This window comes from Cyprinodon variegatus, unplaced genomic scaffold, assembly GCF_000732505.1.
Source record: "Cyprinodon variegatus isolate N-32 unplaced genomic scaffold, C_variegatus-1.0 Scaffold1161, whole genome shotgun sequence".
Classification (NCBI taxonomy): Eukaryota; Metazoa; Chordata; class Actinopteri; order Cyprinodontiformes; family Cyprinodontidae; genus Cyprinodon; species Cyprinodon variegatus.
The window spans coordinates 28126-43784 of NW_015151614.1; the positions used below are offsets into that span (position 1 = coordinate 28126).

The 15659-nt window shown below is 35.5% G+C and overlaps 1 protein-coding gene across 1 annotated transcript in view; it reads right to left on the minus strand.

The window, feature by feature from the left end:
* The window catches only part of LOC107101842 (formin-like protein 1), a 43345-nt gene that overhangs the window by 18213 nt on the left and 9473 nt on the right, over positions 1 to 15659 (minus strand). The window contains exons 2-10 of the mRNA XM_015400914.1: positions 11592 to 11675; positions 10866 to 10949; positions 7454 to 7527; positions 7093 to 7176; positions 6777 to 6920; positions 5234 to 5321; positions 4605 to 4681; positions 2874 to 2967; positions 876 to 950 (exon numbers count right to left, since the gene is read on the minus strand). Of these exons, the coding sequence (XP_015256400.1) occupies positions 876 to 950; positions 2874 to 2967; positions 4605 to 4681; positions 5234 to 5321; positions 6777 to 6920; positions 7093 to 7176; positions 7454 to 7527; positions 10866 to 10949; positions 11592 to 11675 (804 nt within the window). The remainder of the gene's footprint in view (positions 1 to 875; positions 951 to 2873; positions 2968 to 4604; positions 4682 to 5233; positions 5322 to 6776; positions 6921 to 7092; positions 7177 to 7453; positions 7528 to 10865; positions 10950 to 11591; positions 11676 to 15659) is intronic.

Here is a 15659-nt window from a genome sequence, read left to right on the forward strand (position 1 = left end):
TTTTTTTTTTTGCCTACTAGGTATGTTTTAATTGTGATCAAACAGAGATAATAATCTATTATTTGGGGCTTGCCTAAAGGTGGTTTCTAAATAAATAGTGAAAACATCATAAAAATTGTTTTGAATTATCTGAAGCTTATTTGTTCCATAAAGGTTTTAGTGGGAAGTGTGCTAAGCAGGGATGTCATTTGGGCACAAAAAGTGATGTGTTTGACCTACTTTTATAATCCAATGGTGGCATGCATCTCTATCCATTTTAGCTTTGAAACTGACAACACTTTATAGTAAATGTGGAGCATTTTTAAATTAGGTGGGGCAAAACTTAAATGCTGGTTGTTTAAATTGGATAACAAAAAAATTTGTGTTTAGCCTAACAATCAAAGCTGGAGTTCAAAAAGTTTGCCCTAATGTCATTGAACTCAGTTTGGCTTTGGATAATGATGACCTGATGTCTCTCAGTTTGCAATATATCAATTACAAATTTATACTGTAAAATTTTCTTTTTTTTTTTTACCAGAAAGTGCTTAGTTGAAAATATCTGCAAAATTGCATATTTTACCTTTACAATTATTGACATATCATAGTTTCAACTAAAACTATTCCTACACAATCCTTCCATGGAGATGCTTAAATTACTCATGATGTTCTACCAGTTATAAGACAAAATTAAAGAATTTCCGAAAGGGTAGTTGGTAATTTGATTTTTTTTTCATTTAAAAAAAATTCATTAATCGGATTAGTTTTATGCCTCACATTTGGAGGCATAAAACACATAATCCCCCTTAAAAAAAAAAACTTTATTTTAGTTCAGCATGTAATCTTTGGTAGGCTGGTCATATTATGGAGAGGTTTTCTATAAATGTTCTCAGTTTTACCATGAAGTCGATATTGCTTTCCTCTTTGCGAAAATACTCCATGAGCTTCTCGAAGCGCCTTTTCTCCCAACACACCTGAAAAAACAAGAAATCTTAACCAACATAGTCTTTGTTTATTAAGGGCTTGCTGCCCATGAAGTTTTTGGTATCAATGAACACATGGGGGCAGTGTGCTCCAAGTTCTCTGGTTTCTGTAGAGCCACATTGCTTGACACTTTAAAAAAGAAAACACTGTAAAGAGAGGAAGGTTGCTGTTTTACAGCTTGTAAAAACATTCCGTTACAGAAGCAGCTTAGAGTGAAAACACTTCTCAGTTGTTGGGCACATCAAAATGTTTTCTCTATGTAAACATCTCATCAGCCCCTTTTCTGCTCTACTACTGACTAAACCTCCACAGGCTCAAACTCATGTTCAGTAAATAATGCAGCAGCCCAAACAAAGCTGCCGCTCTGCTGCCGAGCGACATACAAACCGACTCTTGGCCTGCTGCCCATCTGCCTCTACGGTAGAAGATCGGATCCCTCATCATTTCCCTATGACTCACACCCATCTTTCAGCTTCTGTGTCACTGAAACTGAGCAAAACTCTCAGCACCTGTGTGTCATGCTGTCCTCCGCCTTTCTCCATACAAAAACAACACTGTAGATCGAATCTAACTAACATGATTTGCAGAAAAGTAAACAGCATCAGCAGATTTAGCCAGATTTGCTTCCCTGTTTTGCTTGTCCGGGGTTACCCCAGTTTGTTTCACTAGTGGAGATCTCAACCTGAAAGAAGTGAAATGCATTCCTGTGTCACGGTTCACAGGATTAAACATGCAGAGCAGGTTTGTGACAACCAGGAGTAAAAATAAATGCTGCTAGTTCAGGTTTACACTCTTGTCTGTCTGGATTGTTCAGGGTGCTATGAACGACTGCTGCTGCTGCTGAGATAAGGGCAAAATTTAGAGGTTCTGCAAGTGTTATATGCTCCTTTAGCAAGTTTCACTAGTGGGGATGAGCTGCTGCTATAGATCGGCTCAGATCAGTGTGAGTGGGAATTGTGGAGCAGATAACTGAAAATTAATATCGCAGATTAACAAACTGAAATAGATAAGGCAAGAATGTCTTTTCAAGCTGCAAATCAAAGAGAAAACATTTGCCTTTTTGATTTCTTAAACCATCTCATTTTAAAAATAAGTTTTAGTAAGTGTCTCATACGAAAACTTTTGGTCAAGTTTTCTCTTCACCATTTAATGGATTTGCTACTTTAACTGTCATATTATGGCCTAAAAAAATCACAAAGAATATTACTGTTTTTATAGATGTTCAGCAGACAGTCAGAGACATCCAATCATTGCAACCATCAATGTTGGAGAGGCTGGGTGTAAATCAGGAATTGGATAGAAGAAAGAAAAGCTTGATAGAAAAATTGCACAAGCAGCAGGAATAACTGCAGCTTTGATTAGATTGTTAAGGATGGCTCGTTCAAGCATTGGAATGAGATTCATGACTTGGGAAAGGCAGTTGAGACAGCTTTAAGAGAAACAACTCTCACATATGTAGAACAAGGGTGACAAATGTCACAATTTTGTAATAATCCACCTTTTGTTCATACACTGGAACTGCCTTCACCTGGGATACAAAAAGGAAGAATATTTTTCTTGTGGTACAAGGTCCTTTATTTAAGTAAAGAGTAAAATTTGCATTTCATTAAAGGAACAAGGAAGCAGAGGCTTGAGGAAGAATGAAAAGGCTCAGAATCTAAGTTAACTCAGGTCCATATATATATATATATATATATATATATATATATATATATATATATATATATATATATATATATATATATATATATCTTTTGCTAAAAGAGAAAAGGAAAACTGAGAAACTGTACTCTTGTCATCCTGAAGTTCCTCTGTCTTCCTTAGGAGTTCTACCTAAAATTTTACTCTTCCACATGGAAGGAATCTCTTCCCTACTGACTGACTGTTGAATGCCTGACTGCCTGTTTTCTGACCTCTTTGAAGTTGTCAAAGGCAGACAGGATGATATCATGGCCTCCTCTCACCAAACACACGGCTGCCAACAGCTCCAGCACCAGAACTTTGGTCCTGAGAAGAGAAAAGATTTATTTACAAAAAAAAGGAAGTAGTAGATTCATGCAAATACAGATTCTGATGTGGAGTGAGGTGTCATAGGGGACAGATGGACCCAGTATTCAAGGAAAGACAAAGAGTGGGAAAGTTCAAAAAGTTTACTAAATGAAAACAACAGAAAACGCAGAACTGTGGGTCTGAGGACTGCAGCGGCTAGAGGGGAGGAGATGGGGCACCACCCAATCACTGACGTTCTGTTTTAAAAGTTCAGTCTACCCTCTTTGAGGAAGGCAGGATCCAGCCGATGGACTGCCAAATGAGCTGCAGAGAGCTGCCCAGAGTGTCCCTGATGTAGCAACCACAGTGAGCAGGCAAGAATATGATCTAGGTCAGGGAAAACAGATCAGGACAGTTCTGAGATCCAGGAGTCTTTAGTACGACCAGGGGTTCCGACCTGAACAGGAACATACAGATTCAGGGTTCAAGGAACCACAGAGTGTGAAGGGAGGTTTGGAGTTCCATGACTTCTGCAGCAAGATCAGACAGACACCCTCAGATGCCAACAGGCAGGCTCAGCAGTTGAGGGACAGAGACAAGACATGGTACCAGGATAACTTCAGAACTTTAAACTGGACTCCACATAGGAGCCAGGATTACGGGACTTTAAACTAGCGTCCCCCTGTTGAGCCAAAACAGAGAGCACTAAGTGGATAAGAGCAAGGATCAGGAGACGACTAGACAAACACTAAAACCCTTTCAACCCTCTGGCCTTCAGGGACGGTGACACAAACCTTGGAATAACAAAAACTAATGAAAAAAATATAAATTATACAATGATCTGGCCCCAATAGCTTGGCTGAGCTAAATATAAAGCAACAGACAGTTGCATAAGATGAGAGTTAGGCAGGTGAATGATGAGAACAATTAAGGTCAGCTATCAGGACAGACCATGGAAGTAGGGCTGTTCAACCAAAACTTCCTTATTCAAAAAATGTAATTTTTAAAGAATTAGAAAATATCCATTTTAGTTAAATCTCTAATTTTAGGTTAAGAACAGATCATTCTGGGCTTGTTTTTTTTTTTCTTCAACCATTGTTAATAATTTTTTTTCTAAACTCTTAAAATGATATAACATATAACATTCATCCAGCTGTCTGGATGTTAAACACCAAAACACTGAATCAGATTAAACCATTCCACCGAGAATATTATGTCCAACTGTGGTTAATTTCAAGAATTAATGACATTTCTTCACCTACTTAGAAGCAGAAGCTTAAAATGTGTTGTTGCTTTGGGTAGTAGGGTAGCCATATTTACAGAACATTTAGTAACAAAGTTATTTCTTGTAATTTTTTTGTTAGGGTATTGAAATAAAGAGAGAAACTTTTCAATTTTGGGAAAAATGGTTTGGTTTTCAGGGTCTGTTGTGTAATAACAATAAATAAAAATGTAGGTGCTTCTTATCTTAAACTGAATCTAACAAAGGAAAATGTTGGCAAAAGTGCAGCCAATAAAAGAAATGATTCTTTATGGAGTGATTCATTCTGATGGACTATATTTATCTCTCATGTTTTTTTTTCTTTTGCTATATATATATATATCAATTTTTTTTTTTTATCGATGATGAAGAATCTTGAGAGTTTTGGTTTAACCTGGGGTTTTTGTCGTTGAGGCTGAGGGTTATCTCGTTGACACAGCTCGGGTGCTTCATCACCTGGTTAAACCCGGACTGTAAGAACAAAGAAATAATTGATTTATTACAAACGTCAACGACCAAACGGCTCAATGATTTACTCAGAAACAAACATTGCTCAGAAAATTAAACTCTTACAAAAAAATGCATTACCAGCTTTTTAGTCAACATGACAAAAAAATTTACTTTGGTATATTAAACACTTTTGATTTATTTTACTTCTGCTTCTGTTTTAAGCATTTTGATGTTATCAGTTATATATTTGTTCTCTCCAGTAGGTTTTAAGAACAAGTAAAGCACCTTATAACACAAGATTCAGATAATTTTTGCACAGTTATATTGTTCACTTTAACAAAATAGAAAAAGGACCTAAATGAGGCCAAAGTCTTTCATAACACAAAACAAAAAAATAAGAGGCATGCATACAACCATAGAGTGATGAGAATTACTGCAGTTTTCTCTAAACCATTTATAGTTTTCTGCGTTCCCTGCATTCATGAACGTTTTACCGTCACCTTCTCTGCAGTGGGTTGTAAACTGAAAACAATACAAAAAAACTGCAGAAAATGTCTGAAAGCATCTAAATACCTCATAGTTCATGATGGCACGGAGACACATTATGCACAGATGAATATCATCCTTCTGACCAACGACACGTGATCCCCTCTGACCTCTTCTGTTGAGAAATAATGAATCCATTAAAAGGAGCAGTGTATGCCGTAACAATCAATATACTGTTGTTAAAAAAATTATTTCACAGCTACAAATAAACATTTTCTCTCCCAATGTAATAATTGTATAGTTAGATCTATTGCATCAAACTATGGAAAAATTCATATTATTGGTCACTCCTACAAACGCCTTCAAATTTAATATTTCAAACCTGCATAATTACTGTAGGCTTATTATCCTTTTAAGAAGTGTAAAAAAATCAATACATAATTTTCTATAAATGAGGAATATGTTCCTGAATTATCTGGAATATACATAGAGACGCATAAATACTTTGCATATCAGATAATGCTAGCCTACACTTTCCGAACATCCGGCTCAGACATTTTTAAGATTTTAACATACATTCTCTTCAACAGAAAGAAAAGCAACACCTTGATTTTCAATATGAAAAGAATGCAGTGAGCTATTTACACAGTGTTCTATGATTAGTAGAAGATAGGGCGGCTTTGGAAATGCACCTCTCTGCTGTTACTGACTCATGTGGGGAGTTATGGGAACATAAAGCCTACATTCCATATTTAATCTAGATGCCCAAGGTCTTGTCAGCTTGGAAACAGAAACAATTTGCCTTAACAGTGACAGGATTAGAATTATATGTCAAATCTCAGTAAAAACCAGGAGAAGATATAAAAGTGATCCACAGAAATCTAAACCAAGGCTTTTAATTATTAGTCTACACCCAACTCAGTTCCTGAACGTCAAAAAGTAACTTAAATAATTCCCAGCATTTCAGAGATACCCCAGAGATCCTAATCGGCCAATTTCCTGTGTATTTACTATAGATTCATAATCAGTACTGCATTTAACTAAATCTGTTTTTTATATCTCTAATAATCAGTAAAATTAATCAGCTTAATTTTTTTCTCTGTCTGTAAATAATCAATATTATGATGTTTTTGGATACATTTTTGCCTCAATCAATGAATAGGGACAATTCTGCCATGCACTGAGTTTGTGCTGGTTTTTAAAACTGCAACCACAATTTTAACAAGAGGAACTTTTATTTGTCAAAAAAAAAAAGTTTAACCAGAATAGGTTAAGACCAGCATTATCAGAAACTAAAAAGATGTTTTCTAATTGGATTCTGGGCAGAATGCTGGTCTCTGAGAAATTTTCAAGGGCTTTGATATCTATGGGACCTTTAAAATATTTATTCTAGACCCAATCATCCACACCTATTTTCTCATCTATGTCTTCAATAACTCTGCTTTGTGAACCACTGGTGTTGGAACAACAAGAATCAATCGTCACAGAAAAAGCTGAAAGCAAGCTGAAAGCAAAAATGTGTCTTTATATTGATGTCCTGATTCCAGCATAAATCCTGCAGGACATTAGACAATATTCATGACATAGTTTCTTTGACATCCCATCATCACCACTCGAGAATGTTCCATACTTGATTGTAATCCCCTTGGTAAGCTTTGCGCCCTGGTTGGCCTGAGGGTTGCTGGGATTCATGCACAGATCTTCCATCGACTTGTCTATAGGCTTGCTTTTATCTGAGGGCAGCATCCCGTTTTCAGAAGTCTCTGTGTCAGACCTGGGAGTCATCAAAGAGAGACATATTGGTGCTCATCTGAGCTAACATTTCCTTTGTTTAAACCATTCTAAATGAAACAGGAATGTAAACAAGATAAACAAGTTTCATATAAATTGTGATATCTGTATAGTACATATAAAAAAAATAAATCATATCTTAAGTTAATGCTTACGTTACAGCGCTTTGAGCAACAGACAGATAATTAACCAGAACATTCAACCCCTGATTGTCTTCATTCAAGAACTCCTGAGCCCAACTGTAAGAAAAAGCAGAACTCAGAAAAAAAGTAATGACAGTTTTATCTGTAGCACCGCTTTAACAAAAAGGCTCTTTTTCTTTCTACGTGCAGCTCCAGAGCTCTAAATGCTTTCCTAGCTCTTTAAGATTTTTACCAATCGCGTTTAAAGAAAGCATACAAACATTTGCAGAACAAAGAAATTGTGTCTCTTTTTCTCATTATTTCAAATCCATCAGTCTTCTTTTCTCTATCTACATTCTTTAATGTTGAACCCCGTTTAGTGCAGAAGACTCACCCAATGTGATTGGTCCTCAGGGAAATCTCCAGCTCTCTGAGGACCTGAGTCATTTCTTGAACATGTCTCTTAAACTGATGAAAAATATAAAAATTATTAAGAGGCCTTTCATTAAGTAATTATTCATCATATATTAAATCTGAGGAGGTAATAAAAGAACTGAGTTGGATATCTTTCAAAGATAAGTAACTGTCTATATCACACAGATAGAAAAAAAATATTTGGAACTTAAATACAAGCATATTATTGCAGATTTTTAAACTTCACTATGCCTGTTTTTATTAAAGCAACACTGTGTGACGCTAAGCCACCAGGAAGCGTCTAACCTGTAACTTCCAGGTTTAGCCCCCCAAAATGCAACAGTCTCCGTCTGTGTTTTGGAACTGATAGCTACAGAGGAAAATACTGAAAGCCATGCACGAAATACCTATTCATTCCCAAAAATACTCATTTGTGCTCAAGAAATATTAATTTGTGGCCAAGAAATACTAATTTGTGCGCAAACTTGTTCTCCCAATCAACTTATTTTTTCTCTAGAACATAAGGGTAAGCAAAAAATACTAAAACATAATCCTCCTACAGCGCACCTTCTGGAACAGAGGAAGAAACCAACATGATAGACAAGGAAAGAGTGATGGAGTTTTATTTCAGGCATAGGATAAACTATAAAAAGATTCTGATTTCTCATTAGTGCAACATTTAAATGAAATAATAACAACCTGGTATGATTCGTGACCATGTTTACCGATGTGTGCGGGACTGGGCTATAAGGTAACACCAGCTGCTGTCCAATTTATTTGTCCATTAGCTCAAGGACCAATTGAAAGAGGAAATGCTGCTAATATGTTTATGTGATAAGTGTGGAGTGATCCAATTAAGCACCAAGTGCATTCATTACTTTTCTCTTTGTATTATGTACATCTTATAGGCAGCCGTAATTTGTAACGGTGTGGCAGTTATGATCTACTGTATATGTGGAGAAGATGCAGGCAGAGGAGAAAGAGCAGAAGATGACCTTCTCTTTTATGAACAGCTTTAAAATGACTAAGAAAAAAAATCCTATGACCTATCACCTAAGATAACTTGGGGCCTCAAACACCACAGAGTGACTTTTAGATCATTTTCTGGAGCTGAGTTTCATCAAACCTTATGTGGTCAGACTTATTTTCATCTGCAGCAACGATTTACGCATTCAGGGCTAGTTATGCTGCATCATCATGTATGATCATGCTATCTGGTTTGTTTCTGTTCTCCTTCTCTTCTGAATGTTACAGTTTAAAACCTTCATAATTCCCAGCCGTGGTGATTTCTGGTCTGACCTGACCGGAGATCATTTCTCTTCTGTAACTTGGTTGGCAGGGAGCCTCAAAACACATATATCTACACATGGTTAAGGCAGACTCATTCTGTGAGTGCAGATGCTTTGTTTGTGGTCTGGACGGACATATATAGACTGCATTCTGCTCTACCTTTAACCCACCAGCGGTAGGCTATAACTGTGAATCTATAGGCTCGCCCCTTAAAGTTCTGGGCCTCACTGGTTTCTATAGCTGAAAAAAAAGGTGATTTGGTTCTCCATAAACCAGTAGTCAGTAAAACAAGCAGCATATTAGCAGGTATTTGTGATATAAAATGTACAACAATCAGTGCTGTGCTGCATTAAGGATGAGCATAGATGGTAACATGTATGACTTTAGACACTAAAAGATTGAGCTATAAAAAGCAAGGTAATGCTAAACCCCAACAATTTTTTTAACACTGCAAAAATTCTCTTATAATGGCCACATAAAGTACTAATTTAGTAACAGATCCAACCCTACTAAGTTAGATAGGTGATTTTATGAGAAGAGCAGCCAGCATGGAGCATCAATGCATGCAAAGCACTATTGACTGACCTTAAAAACCATTAAACCATCTCAAATTATGCTAATTCTCAGCTTATAGTTGTAGTTCTCATGCACTTCCTTTCTGACAGTTTCAGTATTTCGAGTGAAAATGGAAAAAAAAAGTAAGAAAGAAAACTTACTTTGAAGTCGACTGAATTGCAGTTGTTTTAGTTGAATGCAATTAGAACAAATAATAAACCGCATTGTCTAATTAGTCGGCTAATTAGCTGACTAATTAGCTGGTTTTTTTTATGAAAACTACTGCGGCACAGATAAACAAAGGTATTTATTTTTATCAGGCTTGACTAAAACCATATATTCAAGTTGAAATTGACCCAAAATACCCAAATACAGAGGTAAACAGGGGCAAAAATACAAAAATATAAAATACTGATAAAACCCAAAGGGAAAATACAAAAGGGAAGCAAGGAGACGATGGAGCAGCAAAACAACAACAAGAAACCAGCACAGAGTGACTGCAGAGGTGGTGTATATATGGAAAACAGAACAAAGGGTGGGCTTATGAGCAATGGGTAGAACTAACTAGAAGGGAGCTAAAGGGAAAGGAAACAAACACAAGGGGGCAATAGAAAGTAATCCAAGAACTAAATACTGCTAGAGAGCAGCTACAAATACAAAGAAGCTAAAAATAAACAGAGAGCAGAACCCTGACATTAAAGGCTTTTAAAAATATATAAAAGGTATTTTAAAATATTTACTGCAAATTTTATTTAAAAAGAATCTGTGATTATGTTTGTGTTTAGAGGACTACCTTGCATGCTACATGGCTACTCATTGCTAACTAGCTTTAGCAGGGCTAATGGCTAGATTTTTACTTCCTTAGGCTGAACTTGACCTTTGTTGTTTAACTACTAGTCAGCCTTGGCAGAAGGCTATTCAGGTTTATTCTGCATCGTTACAAGGGAGTTTTTCCTCTCCACTCTCACTGCATGCATCTTCAGCATGGGGGTTTTCTGTATAGATAATGCAATGCAAGCAAATGTCAACGGTTGCCACATGCTCATAATGAAGGAGTGAATCAAGGCAATCAGCTGGGTTTCCTTAGACAAAAAACTTTAGAACAATCTATGATTTGATTGAATCGTCTTTGATTGAATGAGATGACATGTTGGGAAGTGGTGCCATAAAAAAATTAAGTAAATAAATAGTGAACTACATCTAACTTATGAAACTATAATTACAATGTCTTGCAATAAAATTATGGTCATTTCACACAAAAAAAAATCCTGAAATGAGTTAGCTAATTCCCTTCAAAACATTATCAAATAGTAATTTCATTTATTTTTATTCATGAAACATTTAAGTCTTAAGATGTTTAATCTGACCAGTTTAACAACTTCAAATTAAAACATGGATCTGTAGATTCATGGTATTTAGATTCCCTCAAATCCCTAATACTTCAAACCAAGGATAAAGATTTAGACTTTTTAATTGAGATTTTAAAGTTCAAAACCAACCAATTCCTTCCTGAACTGCTTTATAAAAATCAGTGGTTTGACTCGTACCTTCCGACCTGCTCCTCCATGATCAAAACAGCTCCTCAGTTTATCCAAATAGGTAGAAGGAGGATTCTTGACTTGAAACCGCTCCTAAGAATCCAGGAGAAAAACAAAGAGGCCTGTAATAATTATGTCCACTATGGGGTTCCTCCTCAATATTTATTAGGTTGGAGAGATATGTCAATTTTACAAATGAGAAACTATTTTACCCTTTCAGCTTCTTTTCTTGTAATATTTTCGCCTTGTTTATAGACAACAGAAAAAAAAATATTTGGATTTTGACCAAGCAATCCAAAATTTTTATTTTTGTTTTACTAAGACAATATTTATTATGTCCTGTAGGATAACCTAAGTGTTACGTAGTCTTAAGGGGTTGATTCGAGGGTTGGTCACTTCTCAATAAAACTTTTCGGAAAAAATTATTAAATAAATAAAAATAAAAATAAAAAAACAATGATTCCATCATTTAAACTTAACACAGATATATACCACCAGTTTCCGGGCCTGGGAGGGAAACAGCCTTATTCTTTGCTCCTGTTCATGCATATCTATCAAAATTAAGTGCTGTGTTTCCTGCCGAGGTCTTAGCGCCAAAGACAAAGTAATTGTATCAATAAATTTCTCCTAATTGTCTTTTCTCTTTGTGTGAGTTTTTCAGATTTAAATTAATCCTCTTTAATGTTAGGTTGAGTAAAGATTTTGATTTGTCACAAAGCCTTAATGCAAACAAACCTGGTCACAGATCAGGTCCCACTTCTTCTCATTGTCATACTGGGAGAGGATCTGCACTTTGTCCGGAGGAAGATTCATTGTGTTCTGGAAGCAGAAGCATAGAAGAAAAAGAAATCGATGATTGAAATATCAGATTTTACGTTGGGTATACTGACATTTAAAGCTCTGTCATAGCTGGAAAAGTTAGTAATACTGAAAATTAACCTGTCAAGGTTAATATCTCATGCGTCTCGCTTTTTCCAGAAGGCTGCCTTGTTGGGTCATATATTTATTTATTTATTTACTTATGTTAGGAAAGAGATAAAATACTGAGAAATGAATAAATAATTATCATACAATTAGTGTGATTGTTTTGATTTAATGACAAAGTATGTATGTTTTTGTTTGTTTTCTTATATAAAATTGGTTAAAAGGTCTGCAAATCAGTGGCGGTACCTGATTAAGAAATCAGATTTGGGGTTTTTAGGTTCAACGTTTGGGAAATTTTAAAACTGAATTTCTACGTTTATCTTTAGAGGGAAAAAGGGTTTAAAATTGACCGGGTATAAATGCATTTACATAGAATATAAGTGTGATTTTCATATGAAATAATTTTTATTTAGTGATGCAGCCATCAAATATTTCTAGGTCAAATTTGGATAAGATTCTTTTGGCTTATGAAAGCTCTCTGCTGTGGATAATTCTTTAATATTAAGCTTTTATTTGCACACCTGTTTGTTTATCATCCCTACTAAAAGTAGCCAGGAATGATATGGGTGGAGCCTGTAGACTAAGATACAGCAATTTTACTGCAAAATATTTCTCCTCATCCATAGTAATTGGGGAAAAAATCTAATTTCCACACTTTTTAATACCTCTCAAAAAATATCTGTTGTTTTGAAATAAGAAACCCACTGAATGGAGCTTTTTTTGGGCAACTGGTGTATTAAAGATAGTTTACTGTTCTTGAATCAAAGTTTAGATGAAAGGTTATGGTTTAAAACTCAAAAGGATGTAAATCTTCATCAAGGTGAAAGAAAAAACATATATGCAAAGTTTTTCTGTGTAAAGACAATATTATATTTACCGAAACAAGGAACAAATCTTAGCTATCAGTGAACAGGTTTAACTGTATCCTAGATGAAAACTCTGACGTTGGACTTCTTCAATAATTCAAAGCTCTATTTTTTTCTTTGTTGCATCTGTGCGATGACCTTATTTGTTAACAATGGTGTCCTTCTCAACATTCTTACGCACCTAATCAGTCATCAGATTTCACACATTTTACCCAGAATTTAGAGAAACTGCTTCTCTGAAAAGACACGTCATCATGTTTGCAAAAATCATAGCAGAAAACACCTGTAAATAGAGGCATTTTTCTGAGTGAGAGAAAGAAACATTTTAATCTACCAAGTCCAGATAACAGATGAAAACAATGACATGTATTCTGCTCTAACCACCCCCTGCACTGTTAACGAACCTCAGAGCAGGTGTTATTAAGGAGGTTTTACTTAGTTTATCTGAAATGCTCCCCAGTAGAGCAGTAGAAGTGAACAGCTGGTGGAGGTTTTATACACTTGCAGTGGAAATTAAAGCTTCACAAATGTTTTATTTTCAGCTATAATCCTTTAAATTATAGTAAATGCATGGCTTGAGGTGTTTAAAACATGTGGCGAGTAATTGATAACGTGTTTCTGTGAACAACAAGGACAGTACTCTAGATCAATGATGACTGTGAATTGGGTAAATCAACCCCAATGAATGAAGCTGAGAGATCAATAAATGCTGGTTACATGTAGAACATTCCCTAGAAGCTATCTGAAAGGGGAAATGTGGAGCAACAGCTGCTGCTTCTGCATACATAGCAATGTAGTACCTTGCAGGAAAGCAAATATGCCTAACAAAAAAATAAAAAAGGTGCTGGAAAACAGCTCAACAAGCTAAATAAGAGGACCGGCTCTGTTCTAGGAACTCCTGTAGAACCTCTATTTCACAAAGAAGAATTATAAATAAAGTGAAGAACATTATGGACAACATTGAGTATCCTCTGCAGAAGACTTTTAAACGACAACAGAGTGTCTTCAGTAAGAGGCATTTCCAGATCTGGTGCAAGACAGACCACTACAGAAGATCCTTCGTGCCTACAGCTATCATCACGGACAATACTTGTCCAAAAAAATTAGTTACTGCAACAGTTAATTTCCCTTTGAAATTAGTTATCTATTTTATTTGAAAATCTAATAAAAATAAGTCAGTAAAAACTTGTTACAGTATGTATTTGTATGCAGCTCTCTACGATGGATTACTTTTGTAGATGAAAGGGGAAAAGAGCACTGCATTTCTGAGCACAAATCTTAGAATTTCTGAGATAAATCCAAATTTTCCAGAAAAAAAAAATCGGTTAATCTATAAAATAATAATAATAAAACTAAACTAAAACATCTCCATGATTTAAAGGTGATTTTGTTTTACATTTAAATGAAGATATTTTACAAAAAATGCCAGAAATTCTGATTTAAGTTTTAGATTAATAACACTCTCTTCCATACATCCATTCAGGCTCTTTTCCACTGTTACAACAGTGTTAAAGTATTTATGGCAAGTTGGATGATCATACAAACTCCTGATAGTACATTTGAACACATTAGCTCCATCACTACAATTTCGCTCATCCCAATGCAATATTCCTCTGCCTGACAAACTCCTTATCAAACTATGGATTTGAGGGTTTGAACCATTTTTCCACATTTGGAGATTTTTGGTAATTCCTTTTTTTTCTGTCAGATTCCATTGAGATTGTCTCTGAAGATCAATTCCCAAGTACTTCTAACCGCATTTAGCTAGATAGCTTTAGTTAGCTTTAAGCATTACTAAAACATTATAAAAAAACAAGTGACTAACATATCCATAGCTGCAACTGTTTTAGGTTATCATCTGGTTGAGATGTGATTCCCTTTCAAAAGCTGAATCCATCCTATAAACTCTTTCCTGTTTCTGGTAAAGAATAAAAAAAAAAAGGCGTCTCCATATTATAAAGCTTTTGCAGGCATGTTTCACTGTGGGGAGGCGTTCAGCATGATCTGCAGTGTTATTTTTTCACCGCACATTTTTTTACATGCAGGTTGAAAAGTTCAGATTTGGTCTTGTTTGACCAGAGCAAATTCCCTTGGTTTTGGGATTCTACAAATAAACCTTAAAGCCTTCTTCCCAAATAGGCAGGATTGGTGTAGTGCTACACTGTGGTTCTGCAGCTGTTGTGCCATACTCTTTAAATTGAAATGTTCAGAGCCAGATAGTTTGTTTTATAACATCAGATTCATCCTCCTTAAAACTTTATCTCTGACCTCTCTGGTCCGTCAAAGAACAGCGGGATTTATATTATGGTTATGTGACTTATGAGGGGATGAATCTATAGGCAAACCATGTATTTAGATATTTGCTGGAATAAAAACAAAAAAAAAGAGTTTGATTCTTCCAAAAAAAAAAAAAGCCAAGCAGAACAACTCCCCGTAAAATGCCAAACATTTTTCGTCCTCCACCTTTCATTTTCATTTTTTACGTAAGGGTCACCCTGCCTATTTAAAAAGCCAAACGTCAGTCTTCCTTTGCCTTGTCTTTTATCATCTTGGGGTTTATTTTATTAGCATTTTCAAATTTACAGACCGTAATCAATCAATCCTATTACCCGGTAATTTCCTTTGCTGTATTTATTGGGGATTTTTTTATGTGGAAAAAGATGAAAGGGTATGAATGCTTTTGCTAGGCATTGAAAAAAAAAAGAGCATGAAACTGAAAAATTTTGATACTGAATCTATTTGATATATAGCGCACCTGTGACAGAAAAAATGTTTTCATCTGTTTAGCTTCATTTTAATGTTTATTCTTAGAGCATATTTTTTCACTCATTTCCAACCATCCTTGTTTGTTAGAAAAGGGTACAACACTTTAGGGAGGGATCAGCTGTATCTATTTTAAAGTAAAGTCTGAGCACAGCATTCAATTTCTCTTCGTAAAACACCTTATCCAGTCGATCACCTTATAGAACGGCTTGTTTCTCTACAACAATCCTCAGCAGCGGAGAAAGATACA